The 21,888-nt window shown below is 39.3% G+C and overlaps 2 protein-coding genes across 2 annotated transcripts in view; one reads left to right on the top strand and one right to left on the bottom strand.

Moving 5' to 3' along the window:
- The window catches only part of LOC124121193 (synaptic vesicle 2-related protein-like), a 135,570-nt gene extending 134,801 nt beyond the window's left edge, over positions 1-769 (bottom strand). Inside the window, exon 1 of the mRNA XM_046484177.2 lies at positions 668-769. Within this exon, the coding sequence (XP_046340133.2) occupies positions 668-729 (62 nt within the window). The 5' untranslated portion in view covers positions 730-769. The remainder of the gene's footprint in view (positions 1-667) is intronic.
- Positions 770-8,956: 8,187 nt separating this feature from the next.
- Positions 8,957-21,888, top strand: part of LOC124121190 (calcium/calmodulin-dependent protein kinase kinase 1-like) — a 226,473-nt gene continuing 213,541 nt past the window's right edge. Inside the window, exon 1 of the mRNA XM_048396109.1 lies at positions 8,957-9,082. The gene's annotated coding sequence lies outside the window, so the exon portion shown is untranslated. The remainder of the gene's footprint in view (positions 9,083-21,888) is intronic.

Raw genomic sequence — 21,888 nt, 5'->3', positions numbered from 1 at the left:
CACACATAGTTAACGAACTATAATGTTTGCTATACCTGATGGAACTGAGGAAAGACCAGTCTTCATTCATCAATTCTGAACACTTATTGTTCATAAATGATCACTACATTTATGATATCATCGCGTTGTTCTGGTGCAGAGAACGCGATTGACCTGTATGCAGCCGCCAAGCAGCATTCATGGCACGACAGTGGCATACACACTCTCGCCTCACAGACTCACCCCCTCCACAACACGCCTGGGTAGCACACACGCTGGTCTCTTCAACTGCTTAACTGAAGAAGCATGCCTACCACAATAACACTATATATGTATATGTATGTATATATATAATGTAAGCATGGTTCACGCATGTAGGCAATTCCCATAGGCGTATATAAAAGAATACAGCACCAGTGTAGATTGCAATGCAACCCGTTACTGTGGAGACCAACATATATATGTGCATACTGTGTATGAGAAATATGATGCATATCAAATGTAAAGACTCCGGTGAATGACCCACGACATCATCGACGCAGCGCAGATGAAGCATGACTAGAGAGGATACAGAGAGTATACAGGTGCATGCGAGTCGTGCATTGTGTAGAGCTTATACATCTTCATGGCCAAGTTTCATAGATTACACATTAGCTTGATTATATTGACAATAAAACCTAGTACTCACAAATCATCAGCTATGGCTACTTCGTAATTGTCAGGTGGATGTCCATTGCCAGTAGCGCACATATTTTGCTGGAGATAAAATGAATTTAATCACTAAAGCAGTTGTCCCTACAAGCAAGAAATAGTATCTGCGTTATCATGCAAATATACAGCAGACGGAAGGACAACCTGTTACATTCATGTTCAATTAGGTGTTACTGATATCCCTGCATTTCAATTATTCTACTTAGCGATTTGACCGCGTGCATGATAAGTTTAGACTTCAGCCATAATCTGCCACCTTCCAGGTCGACATTAACCCCACCACGCAGGCGCCTCATAAACTATAACGTATATTCACCATTGTTTTTGACTTTTGTTGTGACATTGTTATCAACATTTGTGAAACAATAAATAACCTAATTATAAATACCGGATTAGGATAAGTTTAGAAGGTTTTCCTTGGGTTCATCGATGATAAAATATGCAAAATGCTTTATTGTATTTTCAGAAACTTGTTTCATACAAGTGGTTGCGAACATTGAGATGCAGGAATCAGGATGCAGGAACTCAGCGGAACATCTAGCTGGACAATTCTCTTCCAGGCAGTTTATCTGTAAACAACGAAGTGAGGACGTGTGACACAAATATTAAAGTCTTTTGAATATTCATATGTCAGGTAAGCATGTCAAATTGTCTTTATATACGTTCTTTAACAGGTATAATTGTGTAACTTAACCAAACTGCGGTCATGCATTCAAAATAAATGTTTGTCAAATGAATATATTGACACAAATTACTGTTTGTTTCTTTTGATGAAACTTCTTATTCAATATGTGAATGTATATATTTATTGCCTATTTCAGGACAAGACACAGACGCAGCAAACAAGCCTAGAAGACGGAATTGCTGAGCATTTTGGACATGGACACTCGTTCGTAACACTTAACACTTGGTTCAATAAACGTGTTCAAATGTGCAGTAAGTGTTACATCGTCTTAGAACATGTGAATGCGTTCATGTGTTGAACATTTACACCTGTTCAGAATTAGAACACTTTTTGTGCATACGAAGATATGTGTTTAAAACCTGAACACTTGGTTTTAACACATTTACGTGTTTAATAAATGCTACAAGGATGGATGATCAATGTGTGTTCAGCACCTTATTAACACTTAGGATTACAGTGTATATACACAACAAATGGCAAATTATCGATTTTATGTATGTTACGTTTCCGCACACGTGTTGCGGTCGGGAACAACAAAACCGTCGGCATCATATCTCCTCTGCACATGTAAAGCAGTCAGTTGCCCTGGCACGTGTGTCTTCACATGTGCACCCTTTACAGGGGCTGTAGGGCATGGCCCCAGATGATGTATCATTGCACCTCACTGACACCTATATCGCCTAAGAAATGTTTTACATTTCAATGCGCTAATGTTTTAATTCTGCGTATTTACGGTTTTTCTCTGTGACGAAACATTATCTTGTTCTTGAAGGTTCTACAGTCCCATGCGGTCACGTCATGCACAACTGCTGGGTTTTACATACATCAGCATCTGGCATATGCGTCCACAGGGCAAAGTAGTAAAAGCGAAACCGTTGCAAAACAAGTAGACGCTCACTGCTCTCTCACGGCTACCTCTTGGTTTATGCTCCACAAATACACTGGGGAGGGGGCGTTGGGGTAGCCCAGTGGTTAAAGGGTTCGCTCGTCCCGCCGAAAGCCTGGGTTCAGTAAACCATTTGCGGCGTCCACCGCCGTGATTATTGCTGGAAAATTGCTAAAAGCGGCGTAAAACCATCTTCAATAACTCATAAATAAACCTGACCTAAGTAAAATACGATATATACTACTATACTATATGGGTGTGACAATGACAATGATGGATAGCCTCCAACTGCCATATCCCAAATGTTAGGGTTGTGTTACCGTCTAATTCCCCCATGCCTGTTGTACCTATGTGTAAGTGGACCTTCATGGTAATAATATAGTCAACAGCTAACAGTGACAGTGTGACTTTATTTCACGGTTAAATATGACAGATAGTTGTAACACATAACATATGGGACCCCGAAGAGAAAAGGTCCCCAGCACCCCATTACTCGCTGTGAGGGTGGACCTAATGGGGATCGGGTGGTCAGGCTCTGTGACGCAACTGATCGCTTCCTCAGGTGGCAACGACGGTTGCTCATGTTTTCAATCACATGTTTGTCATATGACTCAATCATTTTCAGGCCGCAGACTAAAAGCTATAAAAAGCAATGCATCTGGCTGTGGAGTTTAACAACAGGCATTCACCGTTAAGAGTCCTGTCTTCTGTAGTCACATGCATACTCTGCAGTTTTGTGTCAATCAGTCTCATATTCAGCTAAAGTTAGACCACTAACGGTGGGTCATGAGACTATCTTGAAGTTATCAATATTATGTTTGCTTGTTAACGTCGCTCTAAGAATTATTCTACCATGAATTTGGAATTTACTTGATTCTGATTGGTCAATCAGAGGCTATTAAATCACAATAAACCCCCTCTGATTGAAACAGCTGGTTTGACGGCCGCTTCACCGCGGAAGCTAATATTAATAGAATATAGTACTATTTTCAGTCATTGTCGGTAGGCATATTTAAATAATCATATCTACAATTACAGGTTACAAAATGCACAGATGCGGTTACTACAACATTCAAAGTATGTGTGGCAATACATTTCGTGCAGAAAAACACGTTAGAAATCAACAAAGGAAATGTATTTACGTTTTGGAGACAACAGAGAGCTTGGAATTTTGGCGCGCTTCTATATACGACTGTGACGTCATATCTTTTGCGTCACAATGAGCGATATGACGTCATAATGGTGACGCGAGATGTAGAGCGAAAGCCTTGCAAAGCTTGCTTTGTTTTCGTTAGGGATGCCATGGACCCTAAATATAGACGTATTAATTAAGTGTCCATGGGGATGCCCACCTAATGTTAGTTTACCAAGTTGCCGTGCTTTTATTCTTTCAATGTCTGTCATATGTTCGAGTGAAGTATTATGGTGTTAACAAACTGCTTGAGTATATACAGCACCATATTTTGTTCGGTGATTCCGTAATTCAGATCGATACCAACTCAAAACACTGAACTCAACCCATATGTCGCTTCACTCAGTATATTTGCAAACACCAAAGAGTTCGCTTTTTATTTAGTCATGGTAGAATGGAGATAAACACACTGTGTTTTCAATGTAGAGCTAGGTTACCTGTAGATTTAACCGCGCTAAATTTAACATTTGAATGCGCGTTCGGTTCCAAATTCAATTTAGTGCGGTTAAATCTAGAGGTAACCTAGCTCTACATTGAAAACACAGTATGTTTATCTCCTAATTCTACCACGAATTTGGAATTTAGTCGATTCTGATAGGTCAATCAGAGGCTATTAAATCACAATAAACCCCCTCTGATTGAAACAGCTGGTTTGACGGCCGCATCACCGCGGAAGCTAATATTCATAGAATAGTACTTTTTTTCAGTCATTGTCGGTAGGCATATTTAAATAATTATATCTACAATTACAGGTTACAAAATGCACAGATGCGGTTACTACAATATTCAAAGGATGTGTGGCAATACATTTCATGCAGAAAACACGATAGAAATCTACAAAGGGAATGCATTTTACGTTTTGGAGGCTAGAGAGCTTGGAATTTTGGCGCTTTTCTATATACGACTATGACGTCATATCTTTTGCGTCACAATGAGCGATATGACGTCATAATGGTGACGCGAGATGTAGAGCGAAAGCCTTGCAAAGCTTGCTTTGTTTTCGTTAGGGATGCCATGGACCCTAAATATAGACGTATTAATTAAGTGTCCATGGGGATGCCCACCTAATGTTAGTTTACCAAGTTGCCGTGCTTTTATTCTTTCAATGTCTGTCATATGTTCGAGTGAAGTATTATGGTGTTAACAAACTGCTTGAGTATATACAGCACCATATTTTGTTCGGTGATTCCGTAATTCAGATCGATACCAACTCAAAACACTGAACTCAACCCATATGTCGCTTCACTCAGTATATTTGCAAACACCAAAGAGTTCGCTTTTTATTTAGTCATGGTAGAATGGAGATAAACACACTGTGTTTTCAATGTAGAGCTAGGTTACCTGTAGATTTAACCGCGCTAAATTTAACATTTGAATGCGCGTTCGGTTCCAAATTCAATTTAGTGCGGTTAAATCTAGAGGTAACCTAGCTCTACATTGAAAACACAGTATGTTTATCTCCTAATTCTACCACGAATTTGGAATTTAGTCGATTCTGATAGGTCAATCAGAGGCTATTAAATCACAATAAACCCCCTCTGATTGAAACAGCTGGTTTGACGGCCGCATCACCGCGGAAGCTAATATTCATAGAATAGTACTTTTTTTCAGTCATTGTCGGTAGGCATATTTAAATAATTATATCTACAATTACAGGTTACAAAATGCACAGATGCGGTTACTACAATATTCAAAGGATGTGTGGCAATACATTTCATGCAGAAAACACGATAGAAATCTACAAAGGGAATGCATTTTACGTTTTGGAGGCTAGAGAGCTTGGAATTTTGGCGCTTTTCTATATACGACTATGACGTCATATCTTTTGCGTCACAATGAGCGATATGACGTCATAATGGTGACGCGAGATGTAGAGCGAAAGCCTTGCAAAGCTTGCTTTGTTTTCTTTCGGGATGCCCACCCCATGTTAGCTTACCAGGTTGCCGTGCTTATATGCTTTCAATGTCTGTCATATTTTCGAGTGGAGTATTACGGTGTTAACAAACTGCTTCAGTATATTCAGCGCCATATTTTGTTCGGTCATTCCGTAATCGATAACCCACTCAAAACACTGGACTCAACCCATGCCGCTTCACTCAGAATAATTGCTAACACCAAAGAGTTCTCGTTTTATTTAGTCATGGTAGAATGGAGTGAACATACTGTGTTTTCAGTGTAGAGCTAGGTTACCTGTAGATTTAAATGCGCTAAAATTAACATTTGAAACTTCACGCTGCGCGTTCGGTTCCAAATTCAATTTAGCGCGGTTAAATCTACAGGTAACCTAGCTCTTCATAGAAAACACAGTACGTTTGTCGCCTAATTCCTGATACATGACTGTGACCTGTAAATAATCCATTTTTGTCCAGATAAACCACTGAATGACTGATATACTCTATGTGCAACGTATAACGACGTCTGGGTAGGACCACGCCCCGATCCGGTACGCGAGTTCTTACGACAACTGATCAGTTGCTGGTGACCAAATCTAACCAGGAATCCCCACGTGGCATGTGCACAAATTAAAGGTGACATGAGGACCTCCATGATAACTAGTTATTTCACGTGTTGAACACAGTTTTAAATTTTGACAGGGTTTACAGTTCTTACATTTCTTTTTATGATGAAACTCATGATGCAGCTATTAGTGTACTACTGGGAGCTACAGTCTGTACATGGCCTGCCTGCCCTGGGTTTAATCTTCCCAAATGTATTTCTCTCTCTATATATGAAATTCTACCATGAATTTGGAATTTACTCGATTCTGATTGGTCAATCAGAGGCTATTAAATCACAATAAACCCCCTCTGATTGAAACAGTTGGTTTGACGACCGCGTCACCGCGGAAGCTAATATTCATAGAATAGTACTATTTTCAGTCATTGTCGTTAGGCATATTTAAATAATTATATCTACAATTACAGGTTACAAAATGTACAGATGCGGTTACTACTGTATTCAAAGGATGTGTGGCAATACATTTCATGCAGAAAACACGTTAGAAATATACAAAGGAAATGTATTTACGTTTTGGAGACAATAGAAAGCTTGGAATTTTGGCGCTTTTCTATATACGACTATGACGTCATATCTTTTGCGTCACAATGAGCGATATGACGTCATAATGGTGACGCGAGATGTAGAGCGAAAGCCTTGCAAACACATGGCAAAGCTTGCTTGGTTTTCTTTAGTGATGCCCACCCCATGTTAGCTTACCAAGTTGCCGTGCTTATATGCTTTCAATGTCAGTCATATTTTCGAGTGGAGTATTACGGTGTTAACAAACTGCTTCAGTATATTCAGCGCCATATTTTGTTCGGTGATTCCGTAATCGATAACCCACTCAAAACTCTGGACTCAACCCATGCCGCTTCACTCAGAATAATTGCTAACACCAAAGAGTTCTCGTTTTATTTAGTCATGGTAGAATGGAGTGAACATACTGTGTTTTCAGTGTAGAGCTAGGTTACCTGTAGATTTAAATGCGCTAAAATTAACATTTGAAACTTCACGCTGCGCGTTCGGTTCCAAATTCAATTTAAATCTAGAGGTAACCTAGCTCTACATTGAAAACACAGTATGTTTATCTCCTAATTCTACCACGAATTTGGAATTTAGTCGATTCTGATAGGTCAATCAGAGGCTATTAAATCACAATAAACCCCCTCTGATTGAAACAGCTGGTTTGACGGCCGCATCACCGCGGAAGCTAATATTCATAGAATAGTACTATTTTCAGTCATTGTCGGTAGGCATATTTAAATAATTATATCTACAATTACAGTTTACAAAATGTACAGATGCGGTAACTACAGTATTCAAAGGATGTGTGGCAATACATTTCATGCAGAAAACACGTTAGAAATATACAAAGGGAATGTATTTACGTTTTGGAGACAACAGAAAGCTTGGAATTTTGGCGCTTTTCTATATACGACTGTGACGTCATATCTTTTGCGTCACAATGAGCGATATGACGTCATAATGGTGAGGCGCGGTGTAGAGCGAAAACCTTACAAAGCTCATATGAAGCTTGCCTTGTTTTCTTTAGGGATGCCCACCTCATGTTAGCTTACCAAGTAGCCGTGCTTATATGCTTTCAATGCCTGTCATATGTTCGAGTGAAGTATTACGGTGTCAACAAACTGCTTGAGTATATACAGCGCCATATTTTGTTTGGTGATTCCGTAATTCAGATCGATAACCTACTCAAAACACTGGATTCATCCCTTGCCGCTTCACTCAGTATGTTTTCTAACACCAAAGATTTCGCGTTTTATTTAGTCATGGTAGAATGGAGTGAACATACTGTTTATCTCCTAAGTATACGGAGTATACGGAGTTTTAATTTTCATTATGCAATTGAAAATTTAAAGAACTTTTAACTTTTGTTAATTTTGATGATGTATATTTAACCATCACACATTCCAAAAACAGTTTGTAAAAGGTCATTTGCGGCTGGGTAATTTTGTGTAAAAATAAATTGATTCAGTGAAGATCGACTGGGGTAAGAAATGAACTTGCAATCACATGACCCCTACCATGTTTGAAATGTTGTAAATTTGTTCCGAAAAAAAGGCAAATTTATTGATTTTCAAAGATAACATATGTCTAATTATAAGATACCCATCAGAAGTTGTGAATTATGCGAACTGTTTAAGATTTTATAAATAAGACCATGCAGAAGTATTCTTTGAGTGGTAACTTTGCGCCAGTACAGTTCATTTGGGGGATATATAATATCACTAATTTAAAATGAAAATCAAACATAGGATAAAACCAACTGAGAGAAATAGTTTCCTTTGTTCCCCAGCTTACATCCCCTGTACACTTTCAAATCAAACTACACATGGTCAAAGATAAAGCGATCATATTGAATTATAAACAATAGTTTTAACACACATTAACCTGTTTTCACATTCTTTCAAAGTTCTATATATGTTCACTGCTTTGAGACACGATATAGAAAGATGAGGAACTGCCCAAGTACAAGAATCAACCACGTGAGGCTAATTATGATACTCATGATCACAGCCCTTGTTAGGCATTTATGGGGGCACGGGTGGCCCAGTCGTCTAAGGCGTCGCGATTCGCTGTGCAGAGTCGCGTCCCTTGGGCACGCCAGAAACCTATGATTGTGGGTTCGAATCCCGGTTCGCCCCGATTATGTTTCTAGGTTTGTCAGCACCATACCCGTGCTCGTGGGTTTCACCGAAGTGGTAAACGTCTGAGACCTGCATCACTTCGGGCTTTCCTCCCACATTAAGCTGACACGCCGTGATATAACTGGAATACTGTTAAAAGCGGCGTTAAACCCAACTCACTCACTCACTCACTGTTAGGCATTTATTAAATGAATAAAAAATACAATGCGTCACAATCGCGCAACTGTGCGCAAGGGACATAACTTAGTAGGTAGTGGCTAGACTGGGTTCCTGTCTACCTAATCTAGTTGCGTCGCATATCAACAGTGGAACCAGTTTAGGTAGTCGCTACAGTAGGGAAGTAGTATACGACGCGAGTAATTTTGTTTATCGAATGGTTGCTGTCTGATGAATGTGCGTGACAGTGACATTAACACATGCCAGCCATGTGTGGTTGATAATATGACCCGAGGCAGTGAATACTGGTAATGCATGTTTAGTCATTAGAGTTAGCGTTAGTACACTCATTAGTCCTTTACTGTCAAGAATGCGATATTTATATTCAGGGTAAGAACTCAGAAAGCTTGACTCGCACGGGTCATGATAAAATCCCATTGTAACGTTAAAACAATGGGAAAATAGCCTGCAGGAATTTGTATTAGCCCCGGGCTAGCAGGCTAGTGTTAAGTTCTAACCCTGTAAGAAAAATAATTTTAAGACATTGACCTATGACTTATGAATATTAGAATTCGTCATCTGGTCATAGTAATAATTATAGGATACTATTTTTTACTTTTGTTATCAAGATGGCTAAGTTTCTGACCGAAGTCAGAGAGGGAGGTAGGGAGTATGTTACTGCAGACTCATTATGAAAGTCAAGAAACCATGAATGAACTCACAAAATATCAATTCAACATTGTCATATTGATCCATAAAAGCATTATCACACTTGTGAATCAACCAAGTCTTAATCGACACCACATCTAACAGCAACAAAAGCAGCACGACAATGGCTTTATATTGTATTGGTGAAAACAGCTCCATGTATAGATCGGGACACACAGAAAGAAAAATTATTGTCCATTTTTCGTGTTTTTATATAAAAAAACAGACAATTCACAAATTTCTTTCCATGTAGATACATTCTTACTTAAAAGCCAAAATACATGACAGCATTAATCTGTATATTTATCAGCATCAAAGTGGATTGTTAAGAAGGGCCTTTTTCTATGGCAAGATTAGTATTTGTAATGACTGAGATTAGTATTAGTTATGGCTTTGCTGGGCTGCTGTGAGGTTTACATAAATGACAAGAACCACTTAGACTTTATATTAGCTAATCAATTATATCTGCATAATTAGTCAGCTTATTTATCTTTAAATAAACAAAATATATCCACTTAAAATATCTACTTATTGTAGATAACTTTGGCAACAGCAGCATTATACTTTTTTTTAGCATTTCCGACAGTGGATATTACCACTGTGTAATGATTTGATGCAGCACCATTATTGCTTGTGGCATGATTTGATGCAGTGTTGTTTTTGCTATTTGAGGATTTGATGCAGTGCTGTTTTTGCTATGTAAGGATTTGATGCAGTCCTGTTTTTGCTATGTGAGGATTTGATGCAGTGTTGTTTTTGCTATGTGAGGATTTGATGCAGTCCTGTTTTTGCAAGGGAGGATTTGATGCAGTGCTGTTTTTGCTGTGTGATGATTTGATGCAGTGCTGTTTTTTCTGTGTAATGATTTGATGCAGTGCTGTTTTTGCTGTGTGATGATTTGATGCAGTGCTGTTTTTGCTGTGTGATGATTTGATGCAGTGCTGTTTTTGCTGTGTAATGAGTTGATGCAGTGCTGTTTTTGCTGTGTGATGATTTGATGCTGTGCTGTTTTTGCTGTGTGAGGATTTGAGGCAGTGCCCTTATAGTTGTAACCACACACTAGAAGAGCTCTAAAGTGGTGAAGAGAGCCCCAATTTTGATTACAATGAACAAGAGCTTCAAGATTTACACATTTTTGGCATTGCTCTCCTTCTCAACAACATATACGAGTAGCATGAGTAGTGGCTGAGAAGTTCTGAGCCTAACTCTGAATGACTGCATAGATGGAGTTAGTTTCTAAATATCAATCAACATGATCCACTCCAAGGTCCACACTTCTGCCAACAATGCGGGAGTTCCTGGATCCTACTGGAGATAGATAACTTCTGCCTCCATAACCCAACCCATGCTTGTAAGCAAGAAATACAAGTTTGTGAGTAGATGTAGTTTGGCGAGGATCATTGTTCAGTAATTAAAAAAAAATTTAATAATGGTTGATCACATTTATCTGGTGTGCATTGAACTCTACATTTGGTCAGACGTATTATTTTGAGCCTATTTTATTTGTGTTTTACAAAAGTTAAGAAACCATATAAATATAAATTCAGTGAACAGATCTTTGGAAAATAACTCGGTGAATAGATCCTTATAAAATAACTTTGTCCTTTTCACTTCTGTTAATAAGATTTTAAAACTCATACAAATCACTGTCCATTGCACACAATGTGCAAACAATTATGTGCTCATTGCATGCAATGGACAGTAGTTATGAATGAAAAATAATTCTCCAAATACTTCACAATATGGGCAACCAGCTTGCTCATTTCACGCAATGGGCAATGGCCCAAAGCAAGCAATTGAAATTAGTAATGTTTTACATGTTTTGTTTTTAATAGCATTTAGTGATTAGAACTAAATGCCTTTATGTCAGGCTTGGCACAGTTGCTAATATTATTACAGCTAAATACCTTCATTCCGTGCGGCTACGTGCTGATTTGCATGGTGCCATCGTCTCTGGCCTAGATCCGCTCTTGACACGTCCGGTATAGGAGCGTTTGTTTATAGCGTTATATCACTGTTGTAGCGTGACATCAGCTCACGCAGCAGCTTTCAGCCGTACATCACATAGTTATATTCGCGCATTCATCTATAGTTTGTTGCACCCACCCACCCACCCTGTTTCCTTAATTACAAGTTTTTTTAAGCTTTGCAGTTGTCAATTTGGTGGAACTTTACTGGAGCATTATGTTTGTATATCATGATGTCATGAATAAAATGTTGCGGATGGGCGGGGTGCTGGTGGACTGCATTACAAGTAAAATTTGGCGTCTTTGGATGCATCCCAAATTATAAATTATATAGGATATGGTTGCCCGCTTTACAGCAGGAACCAATTTATCCATTCTGCTTTACAGCAGATGGCTTAGTGTCCGCTTTACAGCAGATGGTCAGCTTGGCAACAATAGTTGCCCTCGCTCATGGTTTGGCAATGGTACTTGCCTGGCAACGCTACAGTCCGTTTGACTCAATATGAGAACGATGAATTGCAAAATAACTCGAAATCCAGAAAAGTGTATGAAACATCAATACGGTACTTGACCATGAATACCCTGTACCCAACAAAATCTGAATTTTGTTTATTTTAAGACCCATGACGGATGAAGTTCTTTAAGAAACTATCATGTAAATTTATATAGAAATGTGTACATGACACGTAGGGGGGACAAACCGTGGAAGACACAGCGCATGCACGCATGCACTGCACGTTCTGTGGTAGGGGAAATGACAGAGTGTTAGAGGGGCCGTCTCATGATAATTTCAGTCACAATCTGACTCACTCATGCCATAGATCTCGTCGTCGGAATTGCTGGTGCCTGAACCGACTGCCACTATTATAGGTTGGACTGTTGCTGGCCGTAGTCCATCTCGTGACCAATAATGTGGCTCTATCTCGTCAACGACTGTGGCCACACAACGCCTCCGGCCACACAACGCCTCCATGTTTCTACTGTTACCCGACCAAGGGATTCCTTTACGGGTTGTTCAACGTCTCGTAATTTTAACGTTGTGTTCGATCGTCCAACGTCACCCTTGACGATGCCCCATACCAACTCGATTGGATTCAGGTCGCAGTGATAAGGTGGCAGTCGTAAGACAGCGTGACCCTGACCCTTGATGTAACTGTCAACTTTATACACTGGGTCAGGTTTCATAGTTTTGATGATTTCATAGAGCTGTGGTTTCGTCGCTCGAGAAGGAAAGGTAATGTTCCTCCGTTGCAGCCAAGTAACCATGTCTCCTTTACAGTTATTAGAGGTTGGAGTCTTGCTTTCTGGATCCTGCACACTATGATACGGTGCATTGTCCATGACAATGAGAGACTTGGTAGGCAAAGCAGGGACTAATTTATCTTTCACCCACTCCAGAAATACATTGCCGTTCATTTCTGTGTGGTAGTCCCTGTTGTCTTTGGCCTTGGCTCTAAAGACGAGGTCACAGTCTGGGAGAAAACCCTGACTAGCAGAACCAGCATGGAGAACTATGAGTCTTTCACCCTTTCTCATTGGTAACTTTCTACCAGACTCCTTACAGTCACCACTGGGTACCCACTGACTGCTGGCTGTGTGTGACACATTTACCCATGTCTCATCTAAGAAGACGGCTCATATCCTTCTTCACGTTTCTGCTTGATGGTATGAAGGTAATGATTTCGGAGACGAACAATGTCAGACCGTTCACACAACACAGCCCTATTTTCTCCAGTTATCTTTATGTATTTGTAACCAAATGTATGCAACAGCTGCCAAAGTTTGTACTTTGTAACACATAAATCATGGTCAGTTTCAAGGTGTTTCTTCAAAATTCTTAGGGACAGATACTTATTTTCTGAGTGAAGTTTAACAATTGCACGTCTGACTTGATCCCTCTGAAAACTGTCTAATTTATCAACCTTGCATGGTTTTGACATGTTCCCTACCTCCTTGGCCTGACTATTTGTATCTCGTTGACTAACAACATTTTTAAGTTTCTGAGGGGACATACCAAGAGCTTTTGAAGCTCGTTTCAAGAATTTATTAATTGCATAAAAAGGCTTTGCTCTTTCTGCTTCACTTCTAAAGAAATCATACACATTCAACATCAACTGTTTAACATCTGCTGAGTAGCGCATCTTGTCATTGAATGAACACGGTCACTGTGTAGCACGTGCAGACCGTGCTTGCGCTGTTCCTTCCACGGTTTGTCCCCCTACGTGTCATGTACACATTTCTATACAAAATTACATGATAGTTTCTTAAAGAACTTCATCCGTCATGGGTCTTAAATTAAACAAAATTCAGATTTTGTTGGGTACAGGGTATTCATGGTCAAGTACCGTATTGATGTTTCATACACTTTTCTGGATTTCGAGTTATTTTGCAATTCATTGTTCTCATTTGGAGTCAAACGGACTATAGCTGCATAGCAACATGGGTTGCTTGGCAACGGTAGTTGCAGGGCAGTGGGCGGCGCTGCATTGGTAAGCAACATGGTTTGCTTGGCAACGGATGCTGCATTGGTAAGCAACATGGGTTGCTTAGGAATAGTTGTTGCAGGGCAGCGGTTGCTGCAGTTGGGGTTGCTTAACAGGGGTTAAGGCCATTTCTGCAGTCCACCAGTACCTCCACATCCGTGATCATTTCATCCAAATAATATCTCTTGTCTTAATTTCAAGTTCCGCTATCATAATGGAGCCATGTCCTTATATAATAATGTATGAAGTAATAAATTGTAATAAATAACAACCAAACATATATGTGATCTTAAGAAACTTTATTTTCGAAATAGAAACCCATCTCAAGCAGTGTTATCTGCATATAAAGAGTCTCTGAATCACATCACCGCTCACTTCAGTCACAGATTTGTGACTATGGTATTCACTATTGAACCACAACTTCAAACAGGGGCACCTGTTTGTCAAGCAGCCTTTTTCTGCATTGGCACATTGGCACAAACACTCTGTGCTCTCACAGTTTCCCGTCTCCCGTACAGATAATGTTGTTTCAGGAACATCTGCAGGTTTCAGTCCAGAATATCTTACAAACTCAAATTGATTTCTTGCTTGTCGCCCACTTATTGTTCCATTTTGAGGTCCTATTCTGTGCATTGCATTGTCTATGTCCATGACTACGCCAATTACGCATTGGGCAAACGGCCAGCCCAATGCACGCAATGGGCAGTTGCACAGATTGGGTTAACATATCCAGCGGGAGGCCTCATAAACTACTCTTAGATGTAACATCATGAACATTATTATGTCATTTAGATGTCCTCGTAGTGAAATAGTTTTTATGTCGGGATCTCAATCAGTGGAAACATGCTGGCAAGCTTGTCAAAGACAGGGTATCTTACCAGCTGGACAAAATTAGTGAGTCGCAAGCGGGATATTGAAAAGGATATATCACAATAGATAACATTTTCATTTTACAAACTATTATTCAACACTACCTTTCAAAAAAAAAGCGAGGTAAGTTTTATGCGCTTTTTGTCGACTTCAAAAAAGCTTTTGACTTTAACAGATCTAAATAATGGTTTGTATTAAACAACAGGGGAGTTTCACGCAAGATGTTAAATGCACTTGAAGCTATCTATAGTTGTGTGAAGGGATGTTTTAAATCAAATAACATATTATCTGAAAGTTTTGATTGTCCTTCAGGCCTTAGGCAAGGCTGCGGGTTGAGCCCCTTCTTATTTTCTATTTTTATAAATGAGCTTGCTGAACAAATAGAATCTTCATGTGCGCCAGGGGTGCAGCTGCATCCTGATATCAAACAGGTATTTTCGTTGTTATTTGCAGATGATATGGTCCCTTTTGTAGGTACTGTCTTTGGGCTACAAAAACAAATTCATGTTTTAAGTTGTATTTGTGATAGATACCACTTGTCTGTTAACTTAGCTAAAACTAAAATCGTTGTTTTTAAAAAAAGGGGAAATTTATCCAGAGTCGAAAAGCAGTATTTTAATGAGCACCAGCTTGAATGTATTTCATGTTACAAGTACTTGGGATTATTATTCTCTAGATCACAACTGTGGTCTGCTTATGTTAATAGTGCATCAACTCAGGCAAAAACGGTTCTGTGTGGAATTTTTAAATCATTATATATATTAAATCCATTACCTCATGATCTAATTTTTAAAATTTTTGATTCCTAAATCAGCCCAATTCTATTGTATGGGTCTGAAGTTTGGGGTGTTCAAAATTACGAAGAAATAGAAGTTGTACGAATGTTTGCCTGTAAGAGATTTTTATGTGTTAAGCAGTCATCCGCAAACCACGTTGTTTCAGGAGAATGCAGAAGATACCCAATGTACATATTTGCATTGAAACGTGTTGTTAAGTATTGGTGGAAAATAATTAATATGCCTGAATCACATTTGGTAAAGAAATGTTATAACTTATTATTGTTAGACTGTAGTAATGGTAAAACTAACTTGGCATCAAAAGTACATCCTATTCTCTACTGGTTTTGGTTACATATGGGAACAACAATTTAAGTAGTATAGGTAATAGGGGTTCTGGCTCACTTCCACTGGAGCTGGATTCATATACCTATACTGCTACTACAGATGGAATTTTTTATGCCAAAATGATTATGTGATTTAATGATAGTCATGAGATTGGTCCTAGCTCACCAATACCTGGGGCCAATCATTGCTTTAGATGAGTCTAAATGGTAATAAAAATATTCTTTATTATTTTTATCGATAAAGCGATATTCAACATTTTTATTAAGTTCTTCGTTCATTTTACTAGGAGACCAGACTATATAACTACACTCTTTTTGTAAATTGATAAGAAACAATTGATAACCGTATTTGGTTGGTTTGGCATCACTGATATAATAAAAACCTTGTGGTAATTCTTTCCATTGAATAGCTTTCTCCATTATTATATATTTATGTTAGCATTTGTCTAAATGTAATCACACGATAGTAAACAATCTATTTTTAATCTCCAACCAGTTCTTTGGTTTTGGCACGGAATAATTGACGCGCTTGTTGCCTCCCCTGTTCTATGAACTTTTTTTTCTCGTCTTCGCTAATACCACTGGTCTTACGAGATTTTGATCGAATCTCCTGCTTCATTTCATTGTATTTGGTGAGTTCCGACAGCACTAAACGAAACTCATCCTCGGATATCTTACAATCGGTCATTGCTGTCGAAATATGATCCTCGATGCTGTTCAACTTTGCTTCGGCGAGTATCCGAATACTATCGTGTTTTAATGCTTTCTTTTGTAACCTACGAGAAATGAATTTTATCGCTATTCCTGCCAGTCCCGAGACTCCAGCTGTTATTTCCATGCCGAGCACGATAGGCGCGGCGATTATAGTTGATAGTAAACCGATACCCGCTACACCGAGTCCCATGCCAGATACTAAAAGCACGGTGTCAACTCCGTCCAGAGCATTCACGGCTCTGCGATACTTTTTATACAATCCAAGTCTCAACTCCCTATCCTTCCCTATTCGATGTTTTATGTCGCTTATTTGATGTAATCGAAATCCATCAACAGTTTCCATCTTTTCAAATGCTTCACCGAGCGCCGGATATAAACTCATAGTGTATATTACGATCAAATAATAGTCTTTAATTGGTCTTGCTTAAATGTTTTGAGACTATACATCAATCTTATCAAATGTATATTATACGGCAAGAATATCTTGGAAAGAGAAATACTGTCACTTTTAATAATTTGGACCCCCTCGAGGGTTGCAACGGGCGATGCTCCGATATGAATAATACTGCAACGTTGACGTTGGTGTTTCTTTTGCCATTTAATCGATAGACCTGGTAATATATCGAAGGCATCTTCCGGTGCATCTCCGAACAAGACTTCAATAATAAGCGTAGAAAGATTAGGTATTGCACTCAAGTTATCTTTAATATCTTCGAATTCAGTAACCAAATTTAAAGTAACATTTTTTAAGGCCGGACGACTATATATCATATGACCTGGGTTTTCTGGCAGGGGGGTAACTAACACACTTTTTCGTTTTGATGGGATATAAGCCGCGAGTACGATGCCACTATTTATTATCTTAATTAAATTATGTCCCTTACCCATCATCACATAAGGTGGGGTAATGACGATATTCAGTAGCCACTCGATGTTTGCTTCAACCATAGTCCATTTATTATCGTCGTTGAGAGTAATATTGTACGAAGTGTTTTTAAGGAGTCTACTAACATCAACATCGCTTAAATCTCCTAGATTACCCGTGAATGTGACTTCTTTCCGATTGTATACATTATCGTGTAAGTGTAAAGCGTATAACTTACCATCGGTGCCGGGTTTACCGAATCCTTCCGTGTCTCCGAGATCGGAAAGCGCAATTGTATTACATTGTCTTACTGTTCCAGGGCCTGATGCATCAACCATTATTTTTAATATGGAGTGTTACACTTAAGTATCCTATATGTACTGGTTGGTGTTTTACATCTAATACAGAAATTTTGAGGTCTGAAATAATTCCCCGCTTGAATTTTTTATATTGTAGTGACGAGAAAGATTCCGTTCTACCGCTATTATATTTTTCATTTTTCACTGGAACACTTCTGAGCAGAGTTGAAGGACTTTCTTGTTGAATATTATCCGTCGTGCTGATTTGATCAAGATGGATACACAACTCTTTATAGGGAACTAAATCGGGTAATTTAATTCCCTGTCGTGGCTTGTTAGAATTTATAATTCCTATTCTATGATGAAATCCAAGTGTAACTTCTAAGTATGGGATAAGAATTACAGTGTTTTCTCCAGAGTCGATTTTCACTGTCCCATTCGACTCATTTTGTGTTAGACTCATTCCATTAGGCTTAAAAATTTCATCATTGAGTGAGCATACGCTGTAATACCCATCAGGTATAGTAGTAATGGCTCTGTCAATACCATTGTTTTCACCTATTATATGTATCTTATTATTATCCCCCGCCGCGCGAAAGCGCGAAGCGGGGGATATAGTATTCACGACCGTCCGTACGTACGTCCGTACGTCCCACCTGTTTGTTGCCGCGATATCTCAAGAACTAAACACTGGATTGTCTTCATATTTGGAACTATGGTGTATATACAGACTCCGCAGACACCAGTCGGTTTTGGTGACCTTGATCCCATTTTCAAGGTCACAGCAGGCATATCTGCTTTTGGAGTTAGAAAACGGTGTTGCCGCGATATCTCAAGAACTAAACACTGGATTGTCTTCATATTTGGAACTATGGTGTATATACAGACTCTGCAGACACCAGTCGGTTTTGGTGACCTTGACCCCATTTTCAAGGTCACAGCAGGCATATCTGCTTTTGGAGTTGGAAAACGATGTTGCCGCGATATCTCAAGAACTAAACACTGGATTGTCTTCATATTTGGAACTATGGTGTATATACAGACTCCGCAGACACCAGTCGGTTTTGGTGACCTTGATCCCATTTTGAAGGTCACAGCAGACAAATCTGCTTTTAGAGTTGGAAAACGGTGTTGCCGCGATATCTCAAGAACTAAACACTGGATTGTCTTCATATTTGGAACTATGGTGTATATACAGACTCCGCAGACACCAGTCGGTTTTGGTGACCTTGATCCCATTTTGAAGGTCACAGCAGACAAATCTGCTTTTGGAGTTGGAAAACGGTGTTGCCGCGATATCTCAAGAACTAAACACTGGATTGTCTTCATATTTGGAACTATGGTGTATATACAGACTCCGCAGACACCAGTCGGTTTTGGTGACCTTGACCCCATTGTCAAGGTCACAGCAAGCAAATCTGCTTTTGGAGTTAGAAAACGGTGTTGCCGCGATATCTCAAGAACTAATCGCTGGATTGTCTTCATATTTGGAACTATAGTGTATATACAGACACCGCATACACCTGTCAGATTTGGTGACCTTGACCCCATTTTCAAGGTCACAGCAGGCAAATCTGTTTTTGGAGTTGGAAAACGGTGTTGCCACAATATCTCAAGAACTAATCGCTGGATTGTCTTCATATTTGGTACTATGGTGTACAGGCGGGGGATATTTCGTCACTCTGTGACAAATACTTGTTATCTTTCGCAGCACTTATATTGGTCCACAGTGGGTAATACGTTACATCGCATAGAGCTACTTCGAGTTGTCCATCCGAGTTATCGATAGTATGAAGCAGTTCAATAGACTGACCATTTGTTATTCCCGGGAGTGTAACATACATATTAAATATACAATGATACTATATCATAACTTAAATATGAAATCGAGATACATTACTAATCAATCGATTATAGTAACTGCCTCTGGTGCTGAATTTTTCGTTAAATTCCCCGATATCTTTGAAAAGTACAGGGTCACGGCAACTAGCGATAAAATGGTGCACGATTGGTTTAACAATCCTATGCAATTTTGGCAGAATCAGTTAAACTTTGCCATATGGTGTGCCACAACGGGATGTGGCGTATCTGTTAATGCCCCAGGATTTATGCTAAATAAGTCTGTTTTATTATTTCACGTGTATTATCAGATTAGACGTATACTTAAAGAAATTAGTGCTCCTTTACCGCAGGATCGAGCGTGGAATTCCACAAATAATAATTATGATAGGTCCGCGTATGAGCGTATTTGTAATGAATTTAATGTTTCTACGAGTAAAGATTGGCGCATTAAAGGAGCAAACCATGGTCTAGGTGTTCCGTACAGCGGACAAAGAACTGTTAAAGAAGTAAGCGATGATTTAGTTAAAAAACTCATCAACCATTCGATCCATTTAAATTCTTACAGATAGACAATCTTTTTGTAAGATTGCATAATCTTAATCATGGCTGGGAACTTTCGAGTAACGATTGGAGAGGTTCTCTTATGAGTTTTAAGGGTGGTTTGGCTTATATTGTTACAAAATTTATACAAATGAACGATACCGCAAACGCTTGGAATGAATTTCTTAATGATAAAACGGAAAATAATTTTACTAACCCAGGATTTGTAAGATTTAATGAATCGATAAGAACTTATGTATGGGCAATTCTCGGAGCACAATCGCAAACACGAACGTCCATTATCGGTTCTGGGACGGCGCTCGATGCACAAAAACAGTTTGTCGCAAACGTGGAGGACGCCATTAATTCACCAGTTGACATACCATCGTCTATAAAGCGTTTTCAAGATGCATTACAGTACGCTCAATCCAAAGTGGACTTTGTTTATGCGCCGGGACTATACATGTCTCCGAGTAATATGGAACTTAAGATCGGTCAAGTGATAATAAGGCTATAATAATAAAATTGTTATCGCTACCGATCAACAAAAACCAGGTATAAATTCAGATATTAACGTTGAATTAATAACGCAAACGATCACGGGCGAAAAGGGAATAGTCAAGCCGCAAACACCAACTATCGCTAAAACTTCTACTAATGCACAACCATCTACAAACGCACACGCACAAGTACCACCGCATATTGAGGCTAAAAATCAACAACATATCGATGAAAAAACAGCGCTTGTAGTGGGTGGAGTCTCGGTTGGTTTACTCATGATTTGGTTAGCGAACTGATTTGGTGGATAAATAGTTCTTAGCGAATACGTACAACAGCCCTGCAATTGCTACGATCAACCCCCACAAGTTTTGACTAAGCCAAGTGGTGGTCTTAGCTAATAAATTCAATAGCCAGGAAACAACACTCCCTATTATACCGGGAAGTGCGGCCGCGGCTTTCTCAGCGAGCTTTCCCAGTGCTGAACCTAATGCTTTTAAATGCTTTTTTATCCACTCTTTTATACCATTTTTATCGCTGGGCGGTGATCCGCCTCCACCTGTACTGCCACCTGTTAACGAGAGAGTCAAAGTCGATATAATAAATCCCAACGCGGTTAAAATACTGGCAATTGTTATTCCCTGTTCTCTGAACAATGTTTTAATTTTATCGGCCAGTGTAGTGTCATCGTTGAGGACTTGATCGATAGTTTCTCGAATACGACTGATTTGCGAACGAAGTGCCTTTCTATTACTGGAAGCTGCTTCGAGGCGGGCCGATCTTTCGTCTTCTAAGTTACGCAATCTTTCCGCTACGCGGCGTCTACTGAATTCATCGCCCGCCTGTTCGAGTTTTGTTTTCTCTTTAGCTATATGCTTGTCGATTTCGGATATCTTGGCTATATTATTGATGAGTTCTCCCCGCATTGTTCGCATTGCCTTGTCAAGACCTCGTAATTCCCTAATACTAAACTCCGATACCTGTAACGTGGAATTATCGTAATAGGTATCTAAGATTTCTCCGAGTCCGTTCGAGGCCACGTTAGAGGCTGCTTCCAAATTATCTGTATTAACGAGTTCATCACGCACGGTTCGAAGAACCTTAGTATTCTTCGCGGAAAGTTTTGCTCGTCCGTATTCTACAAAACCTAATTTATCACGAACAAACTCGCGGCTATGTTTACCAGCTATAGTAGACAAGGCTAG

Source organism: Haliotis rufescens, unplaced genomic scaffold, assembly GCF_023055435.1.
Source record: "Haliotis rufescens isolate VD_foot unplaced genomic scaffold, xgHalRufe1.0.p SCAF_15, whole genome shotgun sequence".
NCBI lineage: Eukaryota > Metazoa > Mollusca > Gastropoda > Lepetellida > Haliotidae > Haliotis > Haliotis rufescens.
Note: the sequence above shows the minus strand (reverse complement) of the source record. Positions and strands in the feature narration are given on the sequence as shown.